Source organism: Condylura cristata, unplaced genomic scaffold (genome assembly GCF_000260355.1).
Source record: "Condylura cristata isolate star-nosed mole 26May11 unplaced genomic scaffold, ConCri1.0 scaffold00044, whole genome shotgun sequence".
NCBI classification, from domain to species: Eukaryota; Metazoa; Chordata; class Mammalia; order Eulipotyphla; family Talpidae; genus Condylura; species Condylura cristata.
In genome coordinates, this window is record NW_004567145.1 from 1,618,571 (window position 1) to 1,645,322 (window position 26,752).

At 40.4% G+C, this 26,752-nt stretch overlaps 1 protein-coding gene across 1 annotated transcript in view; it reads right to left on the bottom strand.

The window, feature by feature from the left end:
- Window positions 1-3,141: 3,141 nt before the first annotated feature.
- Window positions 3,142-26,752, bottom strand: part of COBL (cordon-bleu WH2 repeat protein) — a 227,681-nt gene continuing 204,070 nt past the window's right edge. The window contains exons 11-15 of the mRNA XM_012733951.1: window positions 22,510-22,601; window positions 19,571-21,429; window positions 18,645-18,784; window positions 17,802-17,907; window positions 3,142-4,529 (exon numbers count right to left, since the gene is read on the bottom strand). Coding sequence (XP_012589405.1) covers window positions 4,512-4,529; window positions 17,802-17,907; window positions 18,645-18,784; window positions 19,571-21,429; window positions 22,510-22,601 — 2,215 coding nt within the window. The 3' untranslated portion in view covers window positions 3,142-4,511. The remainder of the gene's footprint in view (window positions 4,530-17,801; window positions 17,908-18,644; window positions 18,785-19,570; window positions 21,430-22,509; window positions 22,602-26,752) is intronic.

Sequence of the window (26,752 nt, forward strand, 5' to 3'; positions counted from 1 at the left end):
TCAAGGCTTTGAAGGATGAATAGGAGTTCTAGTGCTGAACTTGGAAGAGTGAATTAATGTATGTCTGGGAAGTATAAGCAGTTCAGTGTTTGGGGGGTGTGGGGAAGGATGGATGACAAAGCTTAGTGGTAGCAGCAGTCACATCAGGTGTGTTTTGAGAAGTCTTGATCAGAGGCAACAACTAGAAGGGGCACCAACTGTAGTTGTGGGTTTGCTTTCTGGGTGGGTCTACTAAGTCATGTGCCATCACACAGTATGCACTAAAGGGCCTAGGATTAGAGAACCCAGCAATCGCCAAAGAATTTTCTTCCCTCTGAGGAGAGTGACTCAGGTCAACTCTGGAGAGTAATAACTACCTGATCTTACCTGAGTTGGGCCCAACTAGAAATTTTATCAAAATGCTTTTGAGCAAGTTCCATTTAAAGTTTTTTTTTGATCTTTCAGCATTGGACACATCTGCATTTTCAGTAAAAGAAACTCAGGGAATTGGAAATCCAGAAGGTTGGAAATGGCTCCATGGCAGAAAAACCCAGTATGGAATCTCAGGGGCCTCCCCATGAGAATGCCCATGAACCCTGCCACATGTTCACAGTTTGGGGATTTTTTCAGGTGTTTCTCCATCCCAAATCTCCTCTTTCTGTTCTTCCTTGTCCGTGCCCTCCACTGCCTAAGAACAGGAGGTGCTGTAAATTTGGACATTTTTCATCTTTCATAAGTTCCAAACGAACTGAGAAATCTGACACAGAAATCTGAGTCATGAATTTCAAATTCAAAGCTGTCCTGGTAGGCAGCTCGTCACTTGGCAAACTCCATCCTGGAGTTTACTTTCTGTGAGTGGTACTATTTCAAGTTTCCTCTGGGGTCAGTGAAAGGAAGAGGTTAAGAGATATTATATCCTCCTCCCCCTCCCTCTAAATTTCCATGAGATGGGCCTTTCAAGGTGGTTAGGTGTTAGGTAATTAGGTTGTTAGGTAACAAGAGTGGATATCATGATGGGATTAACACCTTAGCAGAAAAGAGAAGCCATCTTTCTCTACAGTGTGAGCACAGTGAGATCGAACAGCTATCTGCAAACAGCAAAGTCTCCCAACAGACACTGGATTTGGCAGTACCTTGATCCTGGAGTCCCATGCTCTGGAACCGTGAGAAGTAAATGTGTGCCGTTTAAGCACCCAGCTGTGATAGCAGCCAGAGATGAAATGTAAGGGACTAAGCTGCTAAGAAACTGGTTTAAATAAAAGGTGCTAAGAATTGCTGTGGAATTAAAAGCCATAGGCTTTAACACTAGATAGCTGTGGGAAATGATAGGAAGTTTAGAGATGAGTGGCTGTTCACTTGTATGTGACTAGAATACCAAAGGGTGGGCCACTCCAAGGTGGGCAGGTGGGTGGGGATCATAACAAGGTAGGAGTGGGATGCAGACAGAAGTGGTAAATGGCAGGACAGCCAAATGAGAAGCTATGTGGACAGCTAAAATTTCAGATCAAGCAGCTTAGGTGAAAGACTACCAAGGACATAGAAAAGGTTCCTGTCAGCATGGAGGTGACAGGACAGTACCTTAGGGACACAATCATTGAAAAGGCATGTGAAATTGTTAGGCAGACATAAAACATTTCCACACTTTGTTGAACACCATGCATAAGCAACTTTCTGTTTTGATGAAATAAACAGATTTCAGATTACAGACCCACTTAGGAAGGTTCTCCAGTTTTCACTCTGTCCATATTTTGATATATGGCCTAGAAATAGAATCTGTCTCATTTCTGGGTATAAACTACAATACAGAAGCATTCAGATGGAATAGGAATCTTGTGCTCCAAAGTAGCTACACACAAAGCTTATTCTGTCATTGAATATTGAATATCTCATCTGGACCAAATTTTTATGCCTAAATTCAGGCATTTTGGAAGTCAAGGAGATTCTCTTAATAATTATACTGGAATAGTAGGTTTGAGCCCAGACTTTCTCTGGGAAAAGGAAGAAACTTCCTCTGGGACCCTGGAATTTATTCAGACATGCCTCCTTCCCTAATGATCCTTCTGTGGTTGGAGACACAGTTACAAGGACAAGTTGAAGAGCGGACTAGAAATGATTGTCAAAAATGAACTTGCAGGGAGCATGGAGGAAGGCTTGCCCTTGATTACAGAAAATACACACACAAGAACTGACTCTTTAAGAAAAGGGCTGGATTTCCTATGATGGAGCTTCAGGAAGTGGGGGGTACTATGCAATGCTGGCAGGGGAAATGCTCCAGGCACAAAGGGAATGCTTTCAAAAACATGGTGTGTCCATATAGACATAGGAAATTAGTAAAAGAAGTGAGGTCACTATGAATCTCATGGACGAAGGGGTTTAGACTTGATTCTGCAGGACAAGGAAATGGACTGTTTCAAGAATGAGGATAACATGATCAAATTGCTTAATCTTCTTGGACTTCAGTGTCTTTTTCTGGAAAATGGTACCTCATCACCATTCAGGTTTAATGAGATACACCAAGAACAACTGTGAAAACACTGCAGAAAGATGGAGACAGGATCCACAGGCTATATTAGTCTCTATTCTAAGCTCAGGTCCCAGTAGGACCTGGGACACAGAACACATAATTTCAACAACAAATAAATTTACTATAAAATTAATCCTTCCCCTATGAGCAGTGGTGACCTCAATAGGACATTCCTCATCAAGTTTATGGAGCTTCAAGTTTATGGGGCTTCTAAGCCCCTTACATGTTATGCTCTTGGTCTGATTGGGAGCAGACATTCTTTGGGAAATGGGGTACCAGGTTAATATGAAGACTGGGGTGGAAGGAAGACAGACATCAGGAATGGTACGTATTTGCACTTGCATTTTCTCTGCTAATTATATGTTCACCTGTGGCTTGTTCTTTTATTTCCTTGAGGTTTACCTCAAATATCACTTTATCACTCTTCCTGATTGTTTCCTCAATAGCATTTATCGGCACCTACATATACTTAATATTTTGTTTGTGGTCTGTCCCCTCTGTAATAAACTCCAAGTGGGCTGCTATTCTTGTCTGTATTATGTGCAGTGACTATGCCCAGAGAGTAGCTGGCAGTCATAAATAGAGCTTAGTTGGGAATAAGGTATCCAAACAAGAAACTCACACAATGGCTACCATTTTCCTTTATTTGTGGCACTAAAGACAAACAGTAGGGAAAGTGAGGATCAGAGCGATTGGCTGGATGCTGCCGCCACACCAAGGAAAGTGAAGTTAATTGCATGATTCAGAGTCAAGATTCCATTCTACTTCAAACCTGTATCTGAACTAGTTGTAAAACATTAAACCGATCTACCAATTTTTATTATTTCATTAAGATTGAGACTTTATTTCACAAACTCTTCTTGATTTCTATTAATCTCTGAAAGAACTTTTTCAGTATAACAAAATGTTTGAGAGATAGATGTGAAAAACTACTGCTTAGTAGTTAAACTTCATTATAAATACTGGGGGCTGAATCCCAGGTGCTCTGAGAAGCCTGCCGAATGATAATAGGGAAGCCACTGATCTGTAGGGCAAAAACATCAAGACCAAAACCAAATCACGAAGTATTAGCACAATATTGATTTGATTTTGGTGATACAAAGACACTCAACCCCCCTCCCCCACCCCCTTGACCTCTTTCACCATTGCTGAGGCTCCCAGGGAGGTTATGGGCTCTGCATACTGCCCCGCTCCAGGAGGCCTGTTCTACTTCACAGCCCAAGGGGACAGCTGTCCAAGTGGAGTACCAGTGTCCACTCTAAAGTCATTCAGATTTTAGCCACCCTGCCTTTAGAGAATTCAGAAATCCCTTGTCAGTACATCATGTATGATTCTGGGTGATCATAGTTGATTTTCTAAAACTTCCATGAAGATTTAATCCCAAAGTTTTCAGGAAAAAAAATTCCAATAATTTCATTACTCAACAAATCACCTTTGAAAAAGTCTCTGAACTCTTTTTTCTTACTACTAAAACATATACAGCATGTAGCATATTACATTCAGATTGCTTCCACTGAGATTTCTCACCCCTGGGTGTGTACAGACATACACACAGACATGTATATACATACATACAGACAGACACACACACATATGGGTGGATTCAAAAGATCTTATACAACTACATGTTTTTAGTCAACAGTATGTGACAAAAGCTATCAGGTTCCAAATCCATCAAAGGCATGACTGTATACTTTGCCAATTAGCATAATTAAGTGGTAGTGTTGGGCACCAACATTTATATTCCCATTAACCTGCCAACAATACTTGTGTATTGGCAATTTTAAATATTCAGAGGCAAATACATTTCCTTGGCACACAAGCCACACAGCAGAGCAGCACAGACTCCCTGCTTTGGAAGGTTACATAAGACTGACAGTCAATGCCTTGAGTATTGGCCTGTAGACAAGGGAGCACATCAAATTCCAGACGCTGGTGTGTGGCATCTTTGAGTAGTGATTGTGGGCATCTTACAGGCGGGCTTCTGCCTTCTGATCTTACCGATGATTCACACAAGCAAGGGGACCTGCATGAAGACAAGAGTCTTGTTACTTGGGGTCTGTGGTCAATCAGGAACTAGGGTACTCAGGGCTATAAACTATGTACATATTGGCCCTCCCTGGTGGCACAGCAGGTTAAAGCACAGCACTAGGAAGCTTAAGCCAATTCGCATGAGTTCTATCCCCGCCTGGCCCAGAGGAGATCCACATGGTGTGGCAGACCTCTCTTGACCCGCCCGCTGCTCCCCTCAGCAGTGTACTTCGTCCATCTGCCTGTTCTGCTCCCCACTCTGTTCCTGGTGAATCTTCTCACCTTCCGCATCTCTGGCCTGCACCCCAGTTCTATATGAATAAATGAATAAATTTTTAAAACAAAAACAAAAACTATGTACATATCTATCTCCTGACAATGCAACTCTTCCAATAACAAGTTTTTAAACTGATACCTATCCTATTTATAGTACTAAGGAGAGAACCCTGGAACACAAATTTGCTTCAGCACTTTCAATGCCTGGCTTCTGCATTCAGAAGAGAGCATAGAGAAGGAGCAACTAAGGAGGCTTATGCTATGTCTGCAGGTCCCTGCTCTTCTCCCAGAGCTGCCAATTGCTGTGGCATCCAGAGTCTTTCTGATGTGCCCCTGGTCTTTCCTTCCTCTGAGTCAGTCTCTGCCTGTGGCATTTCTATGGATGGAATGCCCTTTCCTTCTGGAAAGGTACTACTCCTTCATGAAGAAGCATTCACACCATCTCTTGGGAAGGCTGTGTTGCTCTGAGTCCTGGGAGGCCAATCCAATCAGACTCCAAGTCCTAACAGCTGAAGTGGGAGCAACTTTAGACACAAACCAGGATGGTTTCACATCATTCCTGGGCTATGAATTTGCTGCGGGCCCATTATTATTATTACTATTACTATCACTACTACATGAATAAAAAAAGCAAACACACAAGGTTTTAAGAAAGTTCAAACTTTGCGTTTTCAACACCTCTCCTCTTATCCATTCCAATTGTAGTTCGTTCTTTCACTCTCCTGAGACAGCAGAACTGCAGAAAATTTGATTTGTACAATTTTGAGGGAAATATTTCAACACAAGGGAAGATTAAACAGCATTTGTAAGAATAGCAATGCTTCATGTAAAAGTGTGCAAAAAGAACACTGGAATTCTCACCTTATTTTCACTGAGTTCAACACATTTTAATCAAGCCAACTTGCAACTTGGGCGCCTTGTATCATACTTTTTCATTTTGTTATCAAAGCAAATATTCAGGTTCACAAACAGATTTCTTTGAGCACTAACAACTAGCCCTTAGACTATTTCCTGTTTGCTTACTATATACCAGGTCCCACTGCAGGCACTGCTCATGTTATCTCATTAAAACTTTACTTTAAAGAAAACACACAAAACTTTACCTGATGAGTGATGTATGAGTGCCACTATCCTAGATTGCTCAGAAGTAAGTACAGGAAGTAGTAACCCTTTTGAACCCATCTGAATAGAAAGCACAGCACTAGACCACCTAGCTGTTCAACACAACCTGCCTTTTGTCTTGACAGGCACACCAACCCCCAGCTCCACTAGCTTTTCCTGGATGTTAGTCATCTCCACATGCAACTGAAATGCAGCTCAGGATGGGGAGAGGGGCCTGGAAGGCAGTTGGGGAGATGACTCAGTTCTGGACCTACTGAGTTTGAGCCTGTGGAATAAAGACACAGGTTGGAAGCACAGAACAAGTCTAGGATAGAGATAGAATTTTAGGTCGTTGGAGTTGTTGGAGTATGGATTGTGATAATGTCTGTTAAGGAGAATGAGTAGATTTGGGAGAGAAGAGAGTAAATATAACTAACTTCAGGGCCAGAGTGGAGGCTTGGGGATAGAAGAGGCGCCAGAAGCAGGAAATAAATCAGGAGCATGGTTGCTGTTTTTCAGAAGCAGCAAACACCACTAAGAGCTCCAGAGAGTTTTCTTCAAATGCTCGACCACTATTATGTCCTTCTGTTTTCAAAACAATGTTTTACTTGTTAATTTGAAAAAATAAAAGCATGATAAATTTACTACAAAAGGTCCAAGAAGTTAACAAACAGGAAAACAGTGCATTTATAGGTTGAAGTACATTCAGTCTATTATTTGAAAATGTCACTAGCATGCTGTTAATAGTTTACCCAATGTTTCCTGACCTTTGAAAACCTGTAGAATAAAGGATTATTGTCTAAGAACCAAACAGCATTGTTGACTTTGATGAGGGCAGTTTCTAGGGTGTGGTGGTAGAATGAATGAATAACAAGGAAATGGAACAGCATGGGTGGACAGTGTATCTAGAAAGTTTGCTTTAAAGAGTAACAAAGAATTAGGTTATACCCAAAGAATTAATTATGGGGGTTGGAATAGATAGGGGGAAATATTTAAAAACTGTACTTACTATTACTGATTTTATTCAACAGGATGAACTGCACATATTTAAAATTTAAAATATGTATCTTTTGATATGTGTATATACTCATGGAAGTACCACATCAAGATAATGAACATATCTGTCACTCCCCTTTCCTCATCTCCTTTTACTCCTCCCCTCCTCCCATCCTTGGAAAACCACTGATATTATCTATCACTATAATTCGTCTAGGAGAATTTTATATAAATGGCATGATATATTTTGTATCTCAATTTTTTTTTTCAGTTAGCATAATTTTGAATTTCATCTGTGCGGTTGCATGTATCAATATTCTTGGTATTGCTGAGTAATTCGTTTTACAGATACCTTGCAATTTTTCATTCTTCTGTGATGAATACTGGTTGTTTCCGGTTTTAAACAATTAAGACAAAAGTGCTATGAATATATTATGTGGATACAAGTTTTCAAGGAGGGGCAGGCATTCCTCTTGATTGACGTGTGGGAGGGACGTGATCTGGCCATTTCAGGGGAGCAACACAATGGCCAACAGCCAGCCATACCATACATAGTAAGCATGTAAAGGCCAGCCAATCAGGAACTGCCAAGGTCAACCAATCAGAAACTGCCCCGGCCTGTGCGCCAAAAAGGCTATATAAGCTGTGCTCCCCTTCCTTCGGACCCTTCCTGATAATTAGATGTTGCTGGTTGTGGTCGGGTCCAGGCTTGATATGTATTAAAGTTGCTTTTGCTGTTGAAGCGGTGGCCTGATCTTTTTCTCGGTGGTGCGTCTCATGGGTGGGGTACAACACTGTACATCTACTTTTACCCCACCTCAGGTTCCTTGTCCATTCTCCTCCCTCTTAATCTCAGAGCCCCAAGTGTTTATAGATGTCTATCAGTGTTTGTAAGTATTTTACTTACTGTATTGTCTAGCAACTCTACATCTTAGCCACACACTGTTATTTTAATAAACAGTTAAGCCCGTTTGAGTTGATACCTAGTGGCATTTCATTGTGGTGGTAACTTCCCCATAATGACTACAGAAGTGAAGCCCCTTTTCATGTGCCTATTTGCAATTGTATAGATTCTTTGATGAAGTGGCTATGCAGTTATTTTTCTCCATTTATTGAATGGTTTTCGTGTGACTGAAGACTTTCAATGAATTCTGAATCCATGTACTCTATCTGATATATGCTTTGCCTATATGTATTTGTAGAATAGGGCTGATTAATTTCATTCTTTTAACAATACGCTCTTTTTAAGAGTAGATATTTTAAACTTCGATGAAATACGATTTATCAGGCTTCTTTTTATTGATTGTGCTTTTGGTTTTAAAATCTAAGAAATGTTTTCCTAAGCCAACATTTTTTTTTTTTTTATAATTCTTAAGAGTTTAATATTTCAGTTTTAGAGTTACAGGGTGTGAGGTATGTTATCAAAGTTGGTAAGAATATACAAAGTTTGAAAAGACTTTACTGAGTTGCCTTTTCCAGCTCTATCAAAAAATCAGTTTTCCATACATGTCAGTCTCTTTCTGGACTCAATTGTCTATCTGATATCAATACCACATATTGATATTATGGCACTATCATGAGTTTTGAAATGAGAAAGTGATAGTCTATTAACTTGGTTCTTTTTCAGTGTAGTTGTGGCTATTCTCTGCATTTTGACATGGATTTTATAAACAGTTTATAAATTTCTAGAAAAAGCCTACAGGAATCTTCATTAGGATTATACTACATGGTGGGGTGAGGGAGGGCAAGACACAGGCATACTTAATAATTTTCAGAATAACAAATATCCACCCACTTATACAGGTCCTCTTGAAATCCTCTCAGAAAACTTTTGTGGTTTTACTTATCTTTGGTTAAATATACCCCTCAGTAATTAATATTTTTCACGTTCTCAAACATCTCAAAAAATTCAAATTTTTAATTGTTCACTGCTAATAGCTCTAGGACTTCTAATTATTACTAATACTTAGACATACAACTGTATTTATAAATATGTATTCTGTTAACATTGCCAACCTGACTTATTAAATTCAAAACCTATTTTGTAGATTCCACTGGGTGTCTAAAACAGACCTTCATATGGTCTGTAAGTAGACACTCTTGTCTTACCAACCAGGCTGCCTTCCTTCCTTTCCTTCACTCCTTTATTTACTTGTTTTTTGCCTTGCTACAATGGCTAGAACCAAAGTGGAATAGAAGCTGTAAAAGCAGATATTCTTACGTTGTTGCTGATATGGGAGAGTATTCATTATCTTATAATTAGCTATATTAGCTGTCCTTCATCAGTATGATAAAGTTCATTGTATCCCACTTTTCAAAATGTTTTTATTATAAATGGATGTTGAATTGAAAACTTTTCATGGGTCTATTGAGATTATCTTTTTATGTTTTTTAATATGAGGAATTGTTTTCAAAACATTAACTTTACATTGATGTGGTAAATCCCACTAAGTCATGTCAAACTATCATTTAACATATTTTTGGATTTGATGAATAAATTCCTATTTAGGTCTTTTTCATCTCTGCTCATGAAAAACACTATTTTTTTTCCTTGTAGTAGCTTTGTATGGTTTTAGAATCAGGGCACTATTTTCCTGTAGGATGAGCTGGGAAGTTAACTCACCTCCTCAGAAAATTCTCATGGACATTTCCCCAAAATTCTGGATGTTCTGTTTGGTAAATATTAAGTGTTCAGTAGAATTTACCACAGAAATTATTTGGGCCAAGTAGTTTGTGTGTGGTGCTGTCTCCCTCTCTCACACTGTGTGTGTGTGTAAAGGTAAGTGGTTTTTGACCTCAAATTAAATTTCTTCAATAATAAGTATGGGACTATTTGGGGCATCTATTTCTTCCTTAGTGAGCTTTGTTAATTTGTGTCTCTCCAATAATGTATCTAATGCATAAAAATTCACAGTATTTTCTTATGAAATTCACAGTATGTTCTTATCCTTTTTACACCTTTACAATTTGCATTGATGTTAACTCTTTACTTCCTGATATTGGTAAAGAGTTTTCTTTTTTCCTGAGAAGTCTGGCTTGGGGTTTATCAACTTTATTGGTCTTGCCAGAGAACATACTTTTTTTTTATACTTTTTATACTTATACTTTTTTTACTTTTATTTTTTTATGTCCTTGAAGTCTGTTTACTTTAGGTTTAATGTTTGCTCTTTTTTCTTAGTTTCTCAAAGTCAAATTAATCATCTGGGCCTTTTTCCTCTACACAATAGCATGACTGTCAATTTCTTCTCCTAGTACTAGCTTTGTTTTACTGAGGCAATATTAGTTTACATCATTGTACTAGAAGTACAGGATTATCCCCCTCAGGTGTTGTTACCAGATCGCACCTACTCCAAATACACCCAGAGTCTACCATCACAGCCTTGTGCTTCCTCCCCACTTTGCTCCCTTTTGCTGGCTCCCCTCTCCCTGCCCTGGTAGCCTTAGTTCTAGGCTTTGTAGGGCTACTTCTTAAATCAGCTTTATCTGACCCTTTGTTTAGTTCCTGTACATTACACATATAAATGGCAAAATCCAGAATTTGTTTTGCTCCTAACTTATTTCACTTAATATGATCCCCTGTTGCCTCAAATGGCAAGAGTTTATCTTGTTCAATAGTTTAATAGTTAACTAGTATTCTATTGTGTTTATATACCACACCTTCCTGATTCATTCATCTGTATTTGAACACTTAGATTGCTTCCCCAGCCTGGCTACTGTAAATAGTGCTGCAATGAACATGGGAATGCATGTTTCCCTTCAGAATAGTGCTTTTGTATCCTTCAGATAGAAATCTCAGAGAGGGAATTGCTAGTTCATATGGCATATATATCTGTAATCTTTTCAGAAAACTTCACATCACTTTCCAGATGGGCTGGAACAGTTCCTGTTTAAGAGGGTTCCTTCTTCTCTACATCTTTGCCAGCATTTGATTTTGGTCTTTTGTTATGGGCCATTCTTAAAATTGTGAGGTGGTATCTTATTGTGTTTTGATTTGTATTTTCCTGCCAAAAAGTGACAATGAACATATTGCCTGTCTGTATGTCTTCTTTGGAGATGTGTCTATTTAGCTCTTCTGCCCATGTTTTTATTGGTTACTTGTTTTCTTTGACTGAATTATTTGTAGATCTTTATATCAGTCCCTTGTCAGATGTATTGTGTGAAAATACACTCTTCGAGTCAGTAGGGTATCTCTTATTTTGGTTACAGTCTCTTTTGTAAAAAAAAGAAAAAAATTAAATTTAAGTAGTCCTTATTGTTTATATCCTCTTTTGTTTTCCTAACTGCTAGAAATGACTAATCTACAAATGAATCATGAAAGCTTATATCATGGACTGTTTTGCCAATGTTTTCACCTATGTATTTTCACCTATGGATTTTTTCAAATCCATTTTGAGTTGATTTTTGAGTATGGTATGAGATACTGGTCTAGTTTCATTCTTTTACATGCAGATAATCAGTTTTTGCAATACCATTTATTGAAGTGGCCAGTGGGCTATGCCACTGGGATATTTACCACATTGTTTTGATTATTAAGCTTTGTATATTCTTTGAATTCTGGTATTGTGATGTCACCATTCTTCCTCTCCTTTTGTTAGGATTACTTTGGCTATTTGAGGTATTTGATGGTTACATGCGAATTTCAGTATTGTTTGTTTTATGACTTAAAAATTCTATTGAAACCTTCACAGCTATTATCTTTTTTGGTTAAGTCTTCATAATACGCACACTCAACTTACTCAAGGCTGTATGTCAATTATATCTCAATAAAACCTAGAAAAATATGACAATATGAAGGACATCATTTAGCAAAGTTATTAGGAAAAACACAAGAATGCATGCAAAGTTCAGAGCCACACACTGGAGTAAGACTTGGCCTGAGTTTTAGGAGAGCCTCCCTCACTTGAGACCCCTCTAAGTCTGAGGTACTGACATCCCTCCAGGGTCACCACAAGTTTCACTGCAGAGATGAGCACAGTGGGCACCCTTGCCACATCACCACAACTATGTCACCAAGCTTTCTAGTGTTTGTGTAGAGATGGCAACTCTAATAAAGGTTCAGGATATGGCAGGAGATGGCTCCAGCAAACCTAAGTCACCTGAAACCTGGCAGTTGGAGAGATGCCATTTTTAGGAGATAGTTCCACATTGCTAAGGTAAATCTTAACAGGGAATTAAAGGGGCAAGTGATGTATGGATTGGTGGAGACTTCAGAAGCAGATTGATAAGATTTGAAAATATTTATATGGGAAATTTGATATAAAAAAGGAACCTGCCCAGACAATTCAACAAAAGAGAGGCTGGTAGTACAGTTAATCACAAATGTAATGAGGGATCTTTCTACAGCTAAGTGTCTGCTTCCATGACTAGTGGACCAGCATCAGCCTGTCTGTGTCCTGGTAAGTGTGTGCACAGAAAAGAGCACCTTCTTGAGAAAGGGGTGCACTATAGAGAGGTACTCTGGACTCTGGCTCCCCATGGTTTTAGGCTTTTCCCAGAAATCCCTCTTTATTTTTGTTAGGTGAGAAGAAAATCAATGAAGGAAGAAACCTCATAGTTACTAAGTTTTATTTTGCCAAGGAGAATGATATTTACATGGAAAAGAGTAAAATGAACAGTCTGTTAGGAAACTAGGGTTAAAAAAGAATGAAGAGGGCCCTCCCTGGTGGCGCAGCGGGTTAAAGCACTGCACAGAGAAGCTAAAGCCACTACCACATGAGTTCGATTCCCGCCTGCCCTCGAGGTGACCACATGGCGTGGCAGACCTCTCCTGGCCGGCCCGCTGCTCCCCTCAGCAGTGTACCTCGTAGATCTGCCTGTTCTGTTCCCCACTCTGTCTCTGGTGAAGCCTCTCGCCGCCCCGAGCCTCTGGCCTGTACCCCAGTTCTTTATGTACAAATAAATAAATCTTTAAAAAAAAAAAAAGAATGAAGAAATTATCAGAGAGTTGTAGGATTGTCTATTTCAGTTCTACTTCTAGCCTGGACAGATGAGGCACTGGTTAATGGTACCAATTGGGAACAGATGATAATGGAGGACTCAAGATTTTATTACTCAGAGGAAAAGAAGGTGGTTTATTTTAAATTGAAGTGGATTGTTGGCAAGATTGAACATGATTATGAAATAAATATGTTATAAGCACATCATCACCAAGTTGAGTGAGGCCACTGGGTCTGGAGGGTGAGGAAACATATCAAAGAGTCTTTTCTTTCTCTTGATTGCTAGGCACCCCCAGAAGCTGATGTGCTGAAGATGAGGATATGATAGAGAGACAATCACTGCACAACAGCAACATGGACTGTACAGAAACGTGAGCTGTGATTTGCATTATGATATGAGGTTCTACAGGGGGACATAATTCAGCCTAGAAAGTGAGCATTTGAAGTAATCCAGAAGCACAAAGGGTAAGAGGAAATAGCTGGTAAAAAGGTAGGGATATAGCTTTTCAGGAACAGGACTTCAAGGAAGTCACTACATAGGTGGCCTCTCACAATAGCTTCCTTGTGGTTATCTGGGAGATTTGTAATGAGCAGAAAGAACTGACTGTACCTCTGAACTATTCCAATTTAACTCGAATATATCAAAGGCTAAGGAGCAGCTAGAATCCACGTGTGATGGGATTACTGCTGACATTTAGTTTTCATGTACTATCCCTAGTCATTGAAACTGGGATTTCTTTAACCTACAAGTCAAGACACTGAGGATTAGAAGAAAATAAATTTGCTGCTACTTCTGTTTTTCTGGCCTGGCTTGTGGTCTCCTGGGTGTTATGGGGATAGTGTTGGGTGTAATAATTTCTATTGTCAACATCATAACATTTGTGCAGTCAGAACTACTAAATCCCTGCCATGGAAGACAGTGCATAGCACTAAGGTCCAGCAGGGAGAGGAGGGCCTTTTAGGTACAGGTGGCTTTCCACCATTGTCTGCTCCCCGCCTTCCAGCTGTGAAATGGAAGCCTTTCCATCCAGGATGGTGGCAAAGCTCATGCTAAGCTATCATACATAAGGAAGATGTCTCAGAGGCTTCTATCAAATCCCTAACTTTGTGAAAAGTCTCCATGGGCAACAACAAACAGCACACCTTTACAAGTTCTGACAGGACAGATAAATGCTCCCGTCAGCTCCTTTATGCAGCAGCTGTTACAGTTCTGGGTCCTGATGAGTTCTCAGGAAATGGCTGCAGAATAATGGCTGGACATGGGAATGTCTTCACTGTAAACAAAGATTACTTAAAGGGTGCTCTGCAAACATTGCAGGACCTCACAAATCATGCCTTAAAACACAGGCAGGATTGTGAAGACGAATAAGGACTGTATGGATGGAAGACATGAGTACTGGGGTAAGTCTACAGGCTACTCCGGGAGAGTGCTCCCTGAGGAAGGAACAACGTGCTGCATATTCTTACTGAGCTGGAGGAGAGATGGGAGGCTAGCATTATTCTGACAATCACAAATATAGATGAGGAGAAAAATTCATTTTTAAAGTGATTGTTCCTTTTGGGTCAGTGTTTTGTATTTTAACATAGGCAGCATTAGTGTCATTGTAAACTTCTGTATTAAGATAGAGTGATCGGGTCCTGCCTGATGGCGCAGTGGGTTAAAACACAGTACTAAGAAGCTAAAGCCACTTCAGCATGAGTTTGATCCCTGGCGCCGGAGGTGACCCACAATGGCGTGGCAGACCTCTCCTGACCTGCCCACTCTTCCCCTCAGCAGTGTACTTCGGCCTATTCTGCTCCCCACACTGTCTCTGGTGAATCCTCTCACCATCCCTTCATCTCTGACCTATACTCCATTTCTGCAGGCATAAATAAATAAATCTTAAAAGAAAAAAAAAAGAGAGATAAAGTGATCATCCATCTGAGGTTAGCCACTCAAAGTCCCACATCCCTGAAAGCCCTGTCAGCATGACCAGCACTCTTGCTAACAGTGGGTTTGCCATGCTGGTTAATAGGAGGCTGGGTTCCTAGTGAACACAAAGAGACAGGGATGCCAATGACAGAAGAGATGGGTTGATAAAGGGAGGAGAGCCCTGACCCACACCTGCAGCCCTCATGCATCCCTGACAGAATCAGTAACACTCAGTCATCAGTCATCCTGTCTGAGGACCTGGAGAATAGCCAGGAAGAGGGAGAATGTGTAGGCTAGGGAGAGCCTACACATACAGTGCAGGTCCCAGAACCCCACATTTACTGTATTTTCCTCAAGGTTAGATAACTTAAAAACAAAAAACAAAAAACACCAAGTGAAACACAGTTTAAATATCGTAAGAGACAAAGCTCAATGATTTGAGGTTCAAGCGCTATAACATATACCAAAGTACAACTGTTGCGGTCAACAGAAACCTCCACACTATGCTCCATGCTGAGCAGAGGGCCATCTCTCCAGGCATCTTAGAAAAATACACAGTTGACCTTTACTGTGTGAATTGCCGTTGTGTCCCTTGGCACCACAGTTCTACTGTTCCACTCAAATAATAGGGTGAGACATTAAAAATGAAGTCAGTACACGCCTCAACAGGAATAAATGTATAGTTCCAGGGGTGACCTGGCCCAGACTCGGTGTCCCTGATAGATGCTGATCAGATGCTGCTGCAGAAAAAAGGCTGATCTTGTCTCCTAAACATCTAACATCAAATGTGCCAGTGGAATATTTACAACCTAAACTACCCAAGATGGATAAGGCGTATCACAGTACTTAGATTAATATGAGAAACAGTACAAACTTGGGCTTCTGGATGCATTTGAAGCATCTGAAAAAAATATGAGATTGTGAGAAATGACATCCTGACCTTGGGACAGTCAGAACTGGACAGCAAGAAGCCTGTTCCAATGGCCATGTTACTCCCACACTCTTCACTGCCCTCAAATATCCCCATTTTCTTTCTCATAGCACAACATCCCCCAACCTTCCAGACAACTCTCACATTGCTTTTTATTTCTTTCTGCAAGACAGTGGCACACACTTTAGAAGAGAAATGCAGAAATGTACCACATCCTGGCTGTAATACTTTTCATTTCTCTGATCCTAGACTCCTCACATCTCCTGAAAGATTGGGAAAGTAAAATATATTTTGAAAAGATCCAACAATCATTCAACAAGAAGGCATATATAAAAAATGAGAATGGTGTTTTTCAACCTTTTATAACTACAATCAGTATTAATCAAAATACATCAAAAGCTCAGGTGAGATAATTTTTTGAAGCTTGAATGTAGAGTCAGTTGGTAAACATTTGATGATTGTGCATATTTAGGCTTAACATCCCCATTCTGACTCAGGCTGTAGATCAGTAACAGATTTTGCTTTGAGAAACAATTTTAGAGCCCACCAATGTACCAAGGACTAAACAAACTATCAAGGCTGACAACTGACTGCAGTGGGGCAACTGGAGAACAGCTTTTGAATAACGGCACTTTAAATTTGATTTTGTGGCACATTTAGAGGAAAGAGACTGTTTGGGGTTGAACTTACAGTGCTGATGTCTTAAGAATTCATACGGTTTCATTTTTATGACTCATTCAAAAATCTTCACTTTCTCATTCTACATAAAATAAGTATTTGGATTCAATGTGTAAATTCCATAGAAATGAAAAATGTATATAGAAAACCAAGGGTCTTCAAAAAAAATTTAACTGTTCTCTCTTAAGGAAAGAGTGAGAAATATGTCCCTTGTGATTTGCTCAAGGATGTTTTCTTATTCCAGCATTCTGAGGTAGTGCTGGCTTCCAGTGAAAAAGGCTAGCAACCTCCTTATGTGATTTTTTGATATCTATCTCCATAGCCACACTAGGAATCCTCACTCTTGTTCAGATAAGCTCTGAGGGCTGACCCAAGCGATATAACAGTGGCCCTGGAGCATCTTCAAGCTGTTTTCAAGTAGGGTGACAGAGATGGGTATCTGTGGGCTTCCTGGGGGCTGCCCTTCAGGGCCTTGCTCCCACAGGGGTATGGGCCCCTCTTCTACACCACACAAGATGCTGAGTGGAAGAGGAGAGCCAGCTGCCTATTCATGGTCTCTACAGCCCTGTGTGAATGTGGCCCAATGTCCAGGGAATCCCTGTTGCCCCAGAGAGTGTACAGCAGAGCAGATACTACTTATGAGCACTTTATATACTCAAGACTAACCCTATCTGAGTCCAGTTGATATAAGACCACATTACTCAGGTTGTCTTCTTACTTTGCTTATAAAATGAGGATCATCCTAGCACTTGCTTCTTCAGGTACACATGAAATCTAAGTTCAGGATCTGGAAATCATTTTCATTAATGGTGTAACATCCCATTACCACAAGCAATGGATCAGGGGAGAGGTCAGGAGCATTTTTGTATTGCAACAGTTCTCAAAAGTCAAGCAACCTCAGCCTCTTTTTAATATGGAACACTAATTGGTCAAACAGAATCCATTTCATTAAAGGATTAGGCAGGTGACAAACATGTAGACCAGCAGAAGACACAAAGAAGTAGAAACTGTAGGAGGAGAAAGCATGTGATCTGCCTAAGGGATTTCCAACTGATAATATTCAAACATTGTTGCTGGGGGAAAAAAAAAAAGAGGAGAAGGAGGAAGAGGAGGAAGAAAGAAGAGGAAAAGAAGACCAAGAACCAAGCTGGCAGCTTTGTTCAGCTTATGGTCCTGAGGGTGACATATGCCCTACAGAACATGTCACAGACTTATGTTTAGTTTGTCCCTGGACATCAGTGCTGCGTGGTGGGAATGTGCTCAGGCTTTGGGAATGTGGTAGAGAACTCCCTCATCCCTGGGTGCTTATGGGGGCCTGCATGAGTGAGCATCTTTGGGGACATGCCATTGTCAGCCACCCTTACAATGCTGCAGGTAGCATTCTCCACTTTCATTGTGCCTCCACACCAACCCCCAAACTCAGTCCCTCTCCATCACCTTTTTCAATCTTGCGGCTCCTGTGCCTGAGCGGATGGCATCCATCAAGGCCTGCCTGGCATCTGTTAGGTCACTGAGGGCACCTGCACTGGCACCGACTGCCGTCCTGGACACAGAGGGAGCCCCAGTGGCTGCAGAGGATGGAGGTGGCAATGGAAGGTGAGGTTGAATACTAGGGTCCTCTAGCCCATGGGACTCTGCCCCTTTTGAAGACAGTGAGGCATCATGGAAGCTCCGGACTTCTTCAGACGCAGAGGATGACACCTAGCAACAAGACGGTTAAATTACAGCATCTCCTAAGATTTTTGTGCCCACCATCCCTGAACTTGTGGCAGCCAGGCATCCTTGAGGGAGGATTTGGTGTCTTATACTCAGGTTGGCAAGTGAGGGCAGACCGGAAGCTACACAAGCCAATCTGAGTGACATTGGGTGGGACACGCTCTCAATTAAGCAGGTAAGGCACCTGTCACTTGGTTTCTCAGATGCCATGCAGGGAAGCACATTCCATGGTTCTCCACACTCAGTCCACACTTAGTCCATGCTGGCTCAGAGGTTGAACAAAGTACACTAGAGGGTATAGCACTTCCTTCCAGGGGGAAGATGGTTCACTTCTTAGCTGTTGAGTCATCTATGCCCCGAAGCCATGCTGGTGTACAGGGAATTTGGGAATGTTCTTAGCATTAGATGTGCAGGTGGGAAAGGGAGGATGACTGTGGCTCTTGCTTCTCAATGGCCATCCATCAATGCCTCTTCCTGGGGTAGGTCTGGCCACCCTATGTAGGTTTCCCCATCGACTTAAGAATTGGAGGTTTGGCTAGGAGTAGGCCTGGGAAGCCATCTCACTTTGGAAAGCCCTCTCTTACCTTTCGTAGGCTGCTGGTGCCTCTGTGTCCTCGGATTGCCGCCAGCAGTGCTGAGCGCTCGCTCTCTGTCTCTGAGTAGGATGGTTCCTTTGAGCCTCTCCCTGATGTGTCATCTGCTATCTAGAATATTAACACATTTCACACAGAAGATGGAGAAATACTGTCAGGCAGTACAAAAGACAACTGTAACTAACAGTAGGAGTTTACAGACTCCCTGTTAGAAGGCAGAAATGTCAATTAAGGTCCAGTTGACTTTATACTGTATTAAGTCAAAGCTTATGTATGTGGATTAGCATTGGCAATGGCCCCCTAATTCCAAGTCATTCCTGTTCTTCATCCTTGCCTTCTGGAGTTGATATGTGCTTTTAGGGCCCACATATGGAGATGAGATCCTGGGTTCCCAGCAACTGTGTGACTTTGGGGTCTATCACTTGAACTCTTGGTGGCTGTGCCTCATCTAAAAAATGGAGGAAATGCTCCTAGTTCTCAGGATGATATGGCAATTAAGACACACAATGGCAATGTGCTGTGTGTCTAGGTAAGTGGAGAAAGGATATAGGAAAGAAGTGGTCCTGACCCCATTCTTCATTGAACATCTCCGTTATTCAAGAACCAGATGTGGATAGTTCAGCCCCACCGCCCCACTTTTCTGGGCCCAAGCATAGACTCTTACTGGTGATACCTTTCTCCAGATAGCCAGAAGCCTAAGCATAGTGCATATAAGCCAAGAACCACATGTTTCCATTCAAATACTCCAAACACAGTAAAACAGATTCCTGCTTAAAATGAAATCTGTAAACCTTATTTACACCCTTGCCCTTTGGCCCATCAATACTATTCTAAGAATCTAGATCTGGAGCATCTAGGAGTGTCCAAACCCTAAAGGCTCGTGCTTGCCATGTATACCTTTCGAAGTTTGTCCTTCCCTCCTGCTGAATGGATAGCTTCCATCAGGGCACTGTGCAGAGATGTGTCCTTGGGTGCTGGCCTCTGAGTAACAGGTTTGAATTTTTTCTTTGGCCCAAAGATGGTGGGTTGTAAGGCACCATCGCCTGTACATGTTGTGTCTTGTTTGTTCTCTTGATCAAGTGGGTCTCGTCCAGTATGGTCATTGGTGCCGGACACTTCCGGGGAATTAAAAGGCTCACTGCGGAAGGGAACACACCTGGTACCATTCACTTGAGTCTTGCGAAGCGTCTGATCATCTCTTGAGTGAGGAGCAGGGGGATTCGTGCTGTTCAGCATGCACTTGGGGTCAGAGGCTGAGCCTGCCTTGTGGTCACTTGTAATTTGCTTCCCACTGAAATCACAGCTCTGTCCCATAGATACATGAGCCTTTTGGGAAGATGTAACTGATGGGACACACGCTCCTCTGTGGGTATCAGCAGTACTGTCCTGTGGAGACAGCTTTCTGTAAAAGCTACCGACTTGTTTTCTGGGTAGGATGCCTACTGCCAATTCTTCCCTGTTGGTATTGGATGACTCTTCACTTTGTTTATGTAGCTGTAGAGATGGGATAGAGGTTGAACCATCTTTCACAGCCCCAGATTGCCCCTTTAGCTCTGCTGCTCTCTCCTCAGAGGTCTTCCCAGCATTATCATACTTCTTTACCACATTGGCAGAGGTTTTGGGGGGCCCTATGCGCTTGGCAATGGCAGAGGCCACATATTGGCTGGATGTCCTTCTTTGGGGCTTAAGAAAGGGGACTTCTGTGACTTTCGCTGGAACTTCTGTGACTTTCGCTGGAACTTTCACATGGCAAGTGGCTGCCACTGGTGGCTGGTTACTTCTCTCTTCTAATTGTTTTTCATTTTTGTGGTGAGTCAGCTGCTGCTGGGGCATCATCACTTTGGGTTCTGGAGAGATGGGTTCTGCTCTGAGTCTGCTTTGTTGTGATTTTTCTGGAGTGGCAGAGGTAAGTGTGGAGGTCCTTTTAGTGGAACACTCCATGGGCTGACAATTTTTTTCCATAGAGTTGGACCTCCAGAATTCTTTGATTTTTCCAATAGATTGGTTCTCTGCTTCCAGAGCTGGTGATGTCTGGGTGAAGGTCTTGCCCCCACTGGTGTGGGGATTCACTAGGTTCCCCAGCTCATCAATCTTGATGGCTCCCACTGAGAGAGATACACCTCTGTCATAGCACTTCATCTCTGACTTTGGAGGAATAATTTTATATGTTGTGAGGCCATATTTAAGTCCATAACTTCCCCCTGGGTTTTGGTCCCGGTGCCAAGATGGCAGTCCTGAAACATTGTTCTTATTATCACCTTCCTGTTCCCTCACTGGTTGTGACTTTATTATCTCTATGGCCTGTGTCTTCCCTCTGGAGGCAAAACCTGGCTCCTGGCTTTGCTCCTTTGTATTCTGCTTGGAAGCAGAAGTCACTTCAGGCTCCATTTTGGTCAGGTTCACATCTTTATGGGTGTTGGGTAGGGACAACTTGATTTCCTTTCCTGTGTGATGGGAGGGAGCAAGATGAGGCACTTCTTCCCTCTTTCTTTGAGGTTGCTGGCTGTGCTCAATCTGGTATGAAGGCTTGGGGGTTCCCCTGATGGTACTGCCCAGGTCAAAACAACCAGCATTGTTGTTTTTATTAGATAACAATCCTGAGTCCATGGGGTCATCTAAAACTTCCCCTATAAATGTGACTGGGATTGCATCCGCATCACTCTTGGGGATTATGGTCTCCAGTGCACAGTGACTGGACACACCTTTTATGTTGCTGGCTAGAGAACTGGTGTCTGTTTCATAATTCTCTTCTATTTCTGCAAAGAAATCCAAACATAGATCACAAACTGGCGACACCTGTATGACTCCTACACCAACCACTTAGTACAGTTACACCCAGTTTCTTGAGTTCCCTGAGTGTAAGGGAAAGTTATTTTGTGTCAAGTTATTTACATACTTTAAAGTTGTATTTCAGTTGTAATCTTCATATGACTGGAATCAGAGCCTCCATTCTCATTATTGAACAGAGAAACTGTGTGTGGGTCTATAATGTTTCAAGTAAGCACTCTGAAAATCCTCCATTTAAAAAAAATAGGTATCTAAATCTAAGTCCGCTGGAAACACTGAATGGGCATGAAACCAGGAAGGGGAACTGAGGCTTGGGTATTATCTTGCTCTTGTTCACCAGATGCAATACAAACCACACGGGATAATGAGCCGTCACTTTAACTTCTTAAGAGACATGTAACCAAATCTGGTACATCTCAGAAATAAATGAAGCAGTAAGACAGGCAGATATAACTGAGGGACACAGAATGGTTGATTTACATTTTCAACTCTGCTAGCACATATCCTTACGACAGAAAAGTGAACAGCAAATCAGGTAAAACCCCTTACCAGTTCTGTGGCCTGTTTCCTTCTTCTTGTTTAATATTTGATTAAGTGACAGTCAATACCCATAGAATAATAGTGTAATCAGATGTTCACCATAAAGGGCTCACATTGAGAGATATACCAAATATTAACAAGTGAAGGGATGGAAGAAACCTGTTTATTTGTGTCACTCAATGTTTCCTTAACTCATTTTGGTGCTGGAAGTCTTTTGTCCCATAATGTGTATATAAAACTTTTTAAAATGTACAATCAGGGTTGTTCAAGGCAGGTTTCCAGCAGTTGCCTATGAATCTCCAAAGTACTGCTGGCAGCCCAGTGAAAACTGGTGTGGGGAGCTCTGTCACTTGTGTGCTTGCCCTTAAACCCAGGCTTTCTCCAACCTGAACTTCAATTTCTCCTGCAGACCTCTTCTACAGGTGGTTATGCAGCATATGGTGGGAAAACAAAATTTTCCAAGTCTACCATACAAGTTAATATTATAGTATAGGGTCACTAGTTCTCACCTTCCAGGTCTTCATCAAGCTCTGCAAGCTCTGCAAGGGCCTTCTGGAACTGTACATTAATAAGCAGGCCTTCATCAACAGCTTTTTCAGTTCTGGGGAGGACCAAAAAGAAAGACCACTCATTTTCCTTATTATTTACTTCACTTAATATTCTTAGAAAATATCTGGGGAAGGTACAAGTCATTTTCAAATTGATGGAAGTTCAAATCCATTGCACCACCATCATTCTTGGGCCTGAGTGAAACAGATGTGGTGTGTGTGATATATGCGATGAATATAGTGCATTTGTGTATGTGTATGGAGTTTATGAAGTATGTGGTATGTGTGGTACATGTGTAAAAGACACTTCTCCAAAGAGGAAATGCAAAAGGACGACAGGTATATGAAAAATGTTCAGCATCACCTATAATCAGGAAACTAGAAATCAAAACCATAATGCAAATGTCCAATAAGAATATGAAAAAAATGTTCAATATCATTTATCACAGCACTATTTACAATAGCTAAGATATGAAACAATCCAAATTTCCCCAAATAGATGACTGGATCAAGAAGATGTCATATGGAATACTTCATTTAATTCACAATGGAATACTACAGCAATCAAAAAGTATAAATGCATACAATTTGCTGCAAAATGGATGGAGCTGGAAAAGATTATGCTTGGTGAAATGTCAGGAAAATAAATAAAAAAAACAAACAAAATTAACAGGCCACTATAAATCAGAGACATTCTGCACTGTGGAGGAGGGAGAGGGATCAAAACTGGGATGGAAGAGCACAAACGATTATGATGACAGTGCACAGGTGAATTGATGGTGGAAATGTCATGGGGACTATACCTGAGAAGAGAAAGCAAAAATTGTACAAAAATGAACAATGATGTCAAATATATGTAAAAAATAAATAAGTTAAATAAAAACACATTATATTAGATACAGAGAAGTAAACAATAAGATAGTCTCTGCTAATAAAAAAAATCACATAATAAAACCATATGATCATATCCATTTATGATGAAGGCCCTCAAAAAACTCAGGAAAAAAAATAAAATCTATATATGACAAACCCACAGATAACATAATTATTAATGGTAAACAACTGAAAGCCTTTATGTTAAGACCGGAAAAAAGAGAAGGATGTCCACTTTCACTACTGCTCTTCAAAATAGTATTGCAATTTGGCAAGAGAAAGACAAAAAAAGGAATCCAAATACAGAAAGAAGAAGTGAAATTATCATTATAGGAAGATGATACCAAATAAAAGATAATCCTAGAATATCAACAGAAAAACTAATTAAAACAATAAACCAGTTTAGTAAAGTAGCATGTTACAAAATCAATAAACAAAAGTTAGTAGCTTCCTATATATAAACAATGAATCAAATAGAAGAAATTGAGAATACTACCCCATTTATTGGGGGTCTCCCTGGTGGCACAGGGGTTAAAAGCAGCACTTTCAAGCTATCACAAGCTATTGCAGCACAAGTTCAATCCCTGGTCAGCCAGGATGTTAAACCATATGGCACAGCAGACCTCTCCTGTCTCACCTGCTTCACCCATTAGCAGTATACTTAAGTACATCTGCCTGTTCTACTCCCCACTTGTCTCACCTCCTCAACCCTGCACCTCTGGTCTACACTGCAGTTCTTGTATATATAAATAAATAAATCTTTTTAAAAAAATACCATTCAATTTATAATTGTAACCCCTCAAAATTAAAAATCGGGGAATAAGCCTAACAAAAGAGATGAATGATCTATACAAGGAAAACTCAAAACACTGCTAAAACAGAAGAAGACACAAGTCATGGAAAGATAGTCCCTGCTCATGGGCTGGAAGAATTAACATTATCAAAATGGCCTTCCTGCCCAAATCAATTTACAGATTCAAGGCAATTTAAATAAAAATATCAATGAAATTCTTCAAAGAAATAGAGTACTGATGAAATTCATATCCAACCACAAAACTTCAAATAATGAAAGCTCTCCTTACTAAAAGGCAAGACTCCAAAGAATACTACAAACCCATTATAATATAAACAGCATGATATTAGAGCAAAAAATAATGGAATCAGGTTGAATGTCCTGAAATAAACTATACATACAAGGTCAACTAATCTATGACAAAGGAGGAAAGAATATACACGGAAACAAGGACAGCCTCTTCAATAAATGGTGTTGGGAAAACTGAACTACAACACACACAAATAATTAAATTAGACTACTGTCTCAGATACAAAAATCAACACAAACTGGATAAAAGGCTTGAATGTAAGACCTGATGCCTTAAAATATATAGATGAAAACATAGGTCAAACAGTAAAACGATATAAACCTCAGAAAAATCTTTAAGGATAAATAGCTGAGACTGTATCAAACTAAAAAGTTTCTGTACAGTAAAAGAGACTTTAATCAAAACAGACATAATACTGATGGGCAAAAATATCTTGGACACCATAAGTCAGATAAGGGACTGATATCAAAGATTACAAAGAGCTTCCACAACACACAAAAACAAAGCAAACAACTCAGTCAAAAAATTGGCAAAAGAACTTAAAAAACACTTCACCGGCCCTCCCTGGTAGCGCAGTGGGTTAAAGCATAGGACTGAGAAACTAAAGCCACTTCTGCATGAGTTCGATTCCCACCTGTCCCGGAGGTGACCACTGGAGTGGCAGACCTCTCCTGACCCGCCCGCTGCTCCCCTCAGCAGTGTACTTCGTTGATCTGCCTGTTCTGCTCCCCACTCTGTCTCTGGTGAAGCCTCACACCGCCCCTGAGCATCTGGCCTGTACCCCAGTTCTGTATGTGCAAATAAATCTTTAAAAAAAAAAAAAACACTTTACCAAAAAAGAAATGCAAATGGTCTAAAGGAATATGAAAAAATCTTCCAACTAGTTATAACTAGTTATCAGGGAAATACAAATCAAAACCACAACGAGCTATCTCTTCAGGCTTAAATAAAAATGGCCCATATAAAAAAAAAAAACTGAACTCATAAATGCTGGTGAGGATGTGGAGCTTAAGCAACTCTCTTAAACTGCTGTTAGGAATGTGAACTGTTCCAGCCATGTGGAAAACTGTCAGAGGGTCCTTAAAGCACTAAAAATGGATCTACTATATGACAAGGGTTTCCACTCCTAGGAATTTACCCAAAGGACACAAAAACATTATTTCAAAAGGAAACCTGCACTTCTATATTTATAGTAACACTGTTTACAATAGCCAAACTATGGAAATAACCTAAATGCTGAGAAAAAAAATGGTGCAGGAGGATGTGGTATATAGACACAATTTAAAACTACTCAGTGATCAAAAAAGACAAACTCATGCCATTTGTAGCTACATGGAAGGAATAGAAAGAAATTATTTTACATTAATTCAGTCACAAGGAGAAAGACATACCAGATGGTTTCTCTTATATGGGCGATCTAGAGAAATCAAAGAATTAACGACAAACTGTAAACTATTAAATCAAAAAATAGATCTGAGATTTTGAAGAGGGGAGAGTGGTAAGGGCAGGGGGTAGGAAAGAGTAGAAAATAGGTGATAGAGAGCACAATGGACTAAGATGGAGGACTATGGGTGCTTTGATGGTGGGAAACTGTGGTGACCACAGCTGAAGGGAGAAATTCTATATTGTGATAAAATTAAACAAGGGTGTTTAAAAAACTCTTGACAGTTAATTCAACTTGCGTATTAAGAATGTTATTTTCTGCTTAATACATTTTGTTGTCTCAAACTGTGTGCAATCAGTGGTTTTTGCTTCATAACTAAAAAAAAATAAATAGTGTTTGGAAGTATGGATAACCACATGCAAAAAAAAAAAAAGAAAGAAAATAATAAACACTTTACACCATACACACAAATTAATTCAAAATTGATGAAAGATCTGGATATAAGAACCAACAACATGCTTGAAAGAAAACATGTTGGACACACTAAAGGACATCAGACACAGGCATTTAGGGACTCAACCTCAATAAGCAAGGGAAACAAAAGCAAATACTATACAGGTTATGAAATTAAAAAGCTTTGGTATCTCAAAGACATCATCACAAAAAGGAAATCTACATTATGGTAAATGGTAAAAAACATTTGTAACATCACACATCTGACAAAGTGCTAATTTCCAAAACTTACATAATCCAACAACAAAAACCAACTCAATCAAAATATGGTCAAAGGACCTAATTAGACATTTAAAGACATTCAGATGGCTTACAGACATGAAAAATTGCT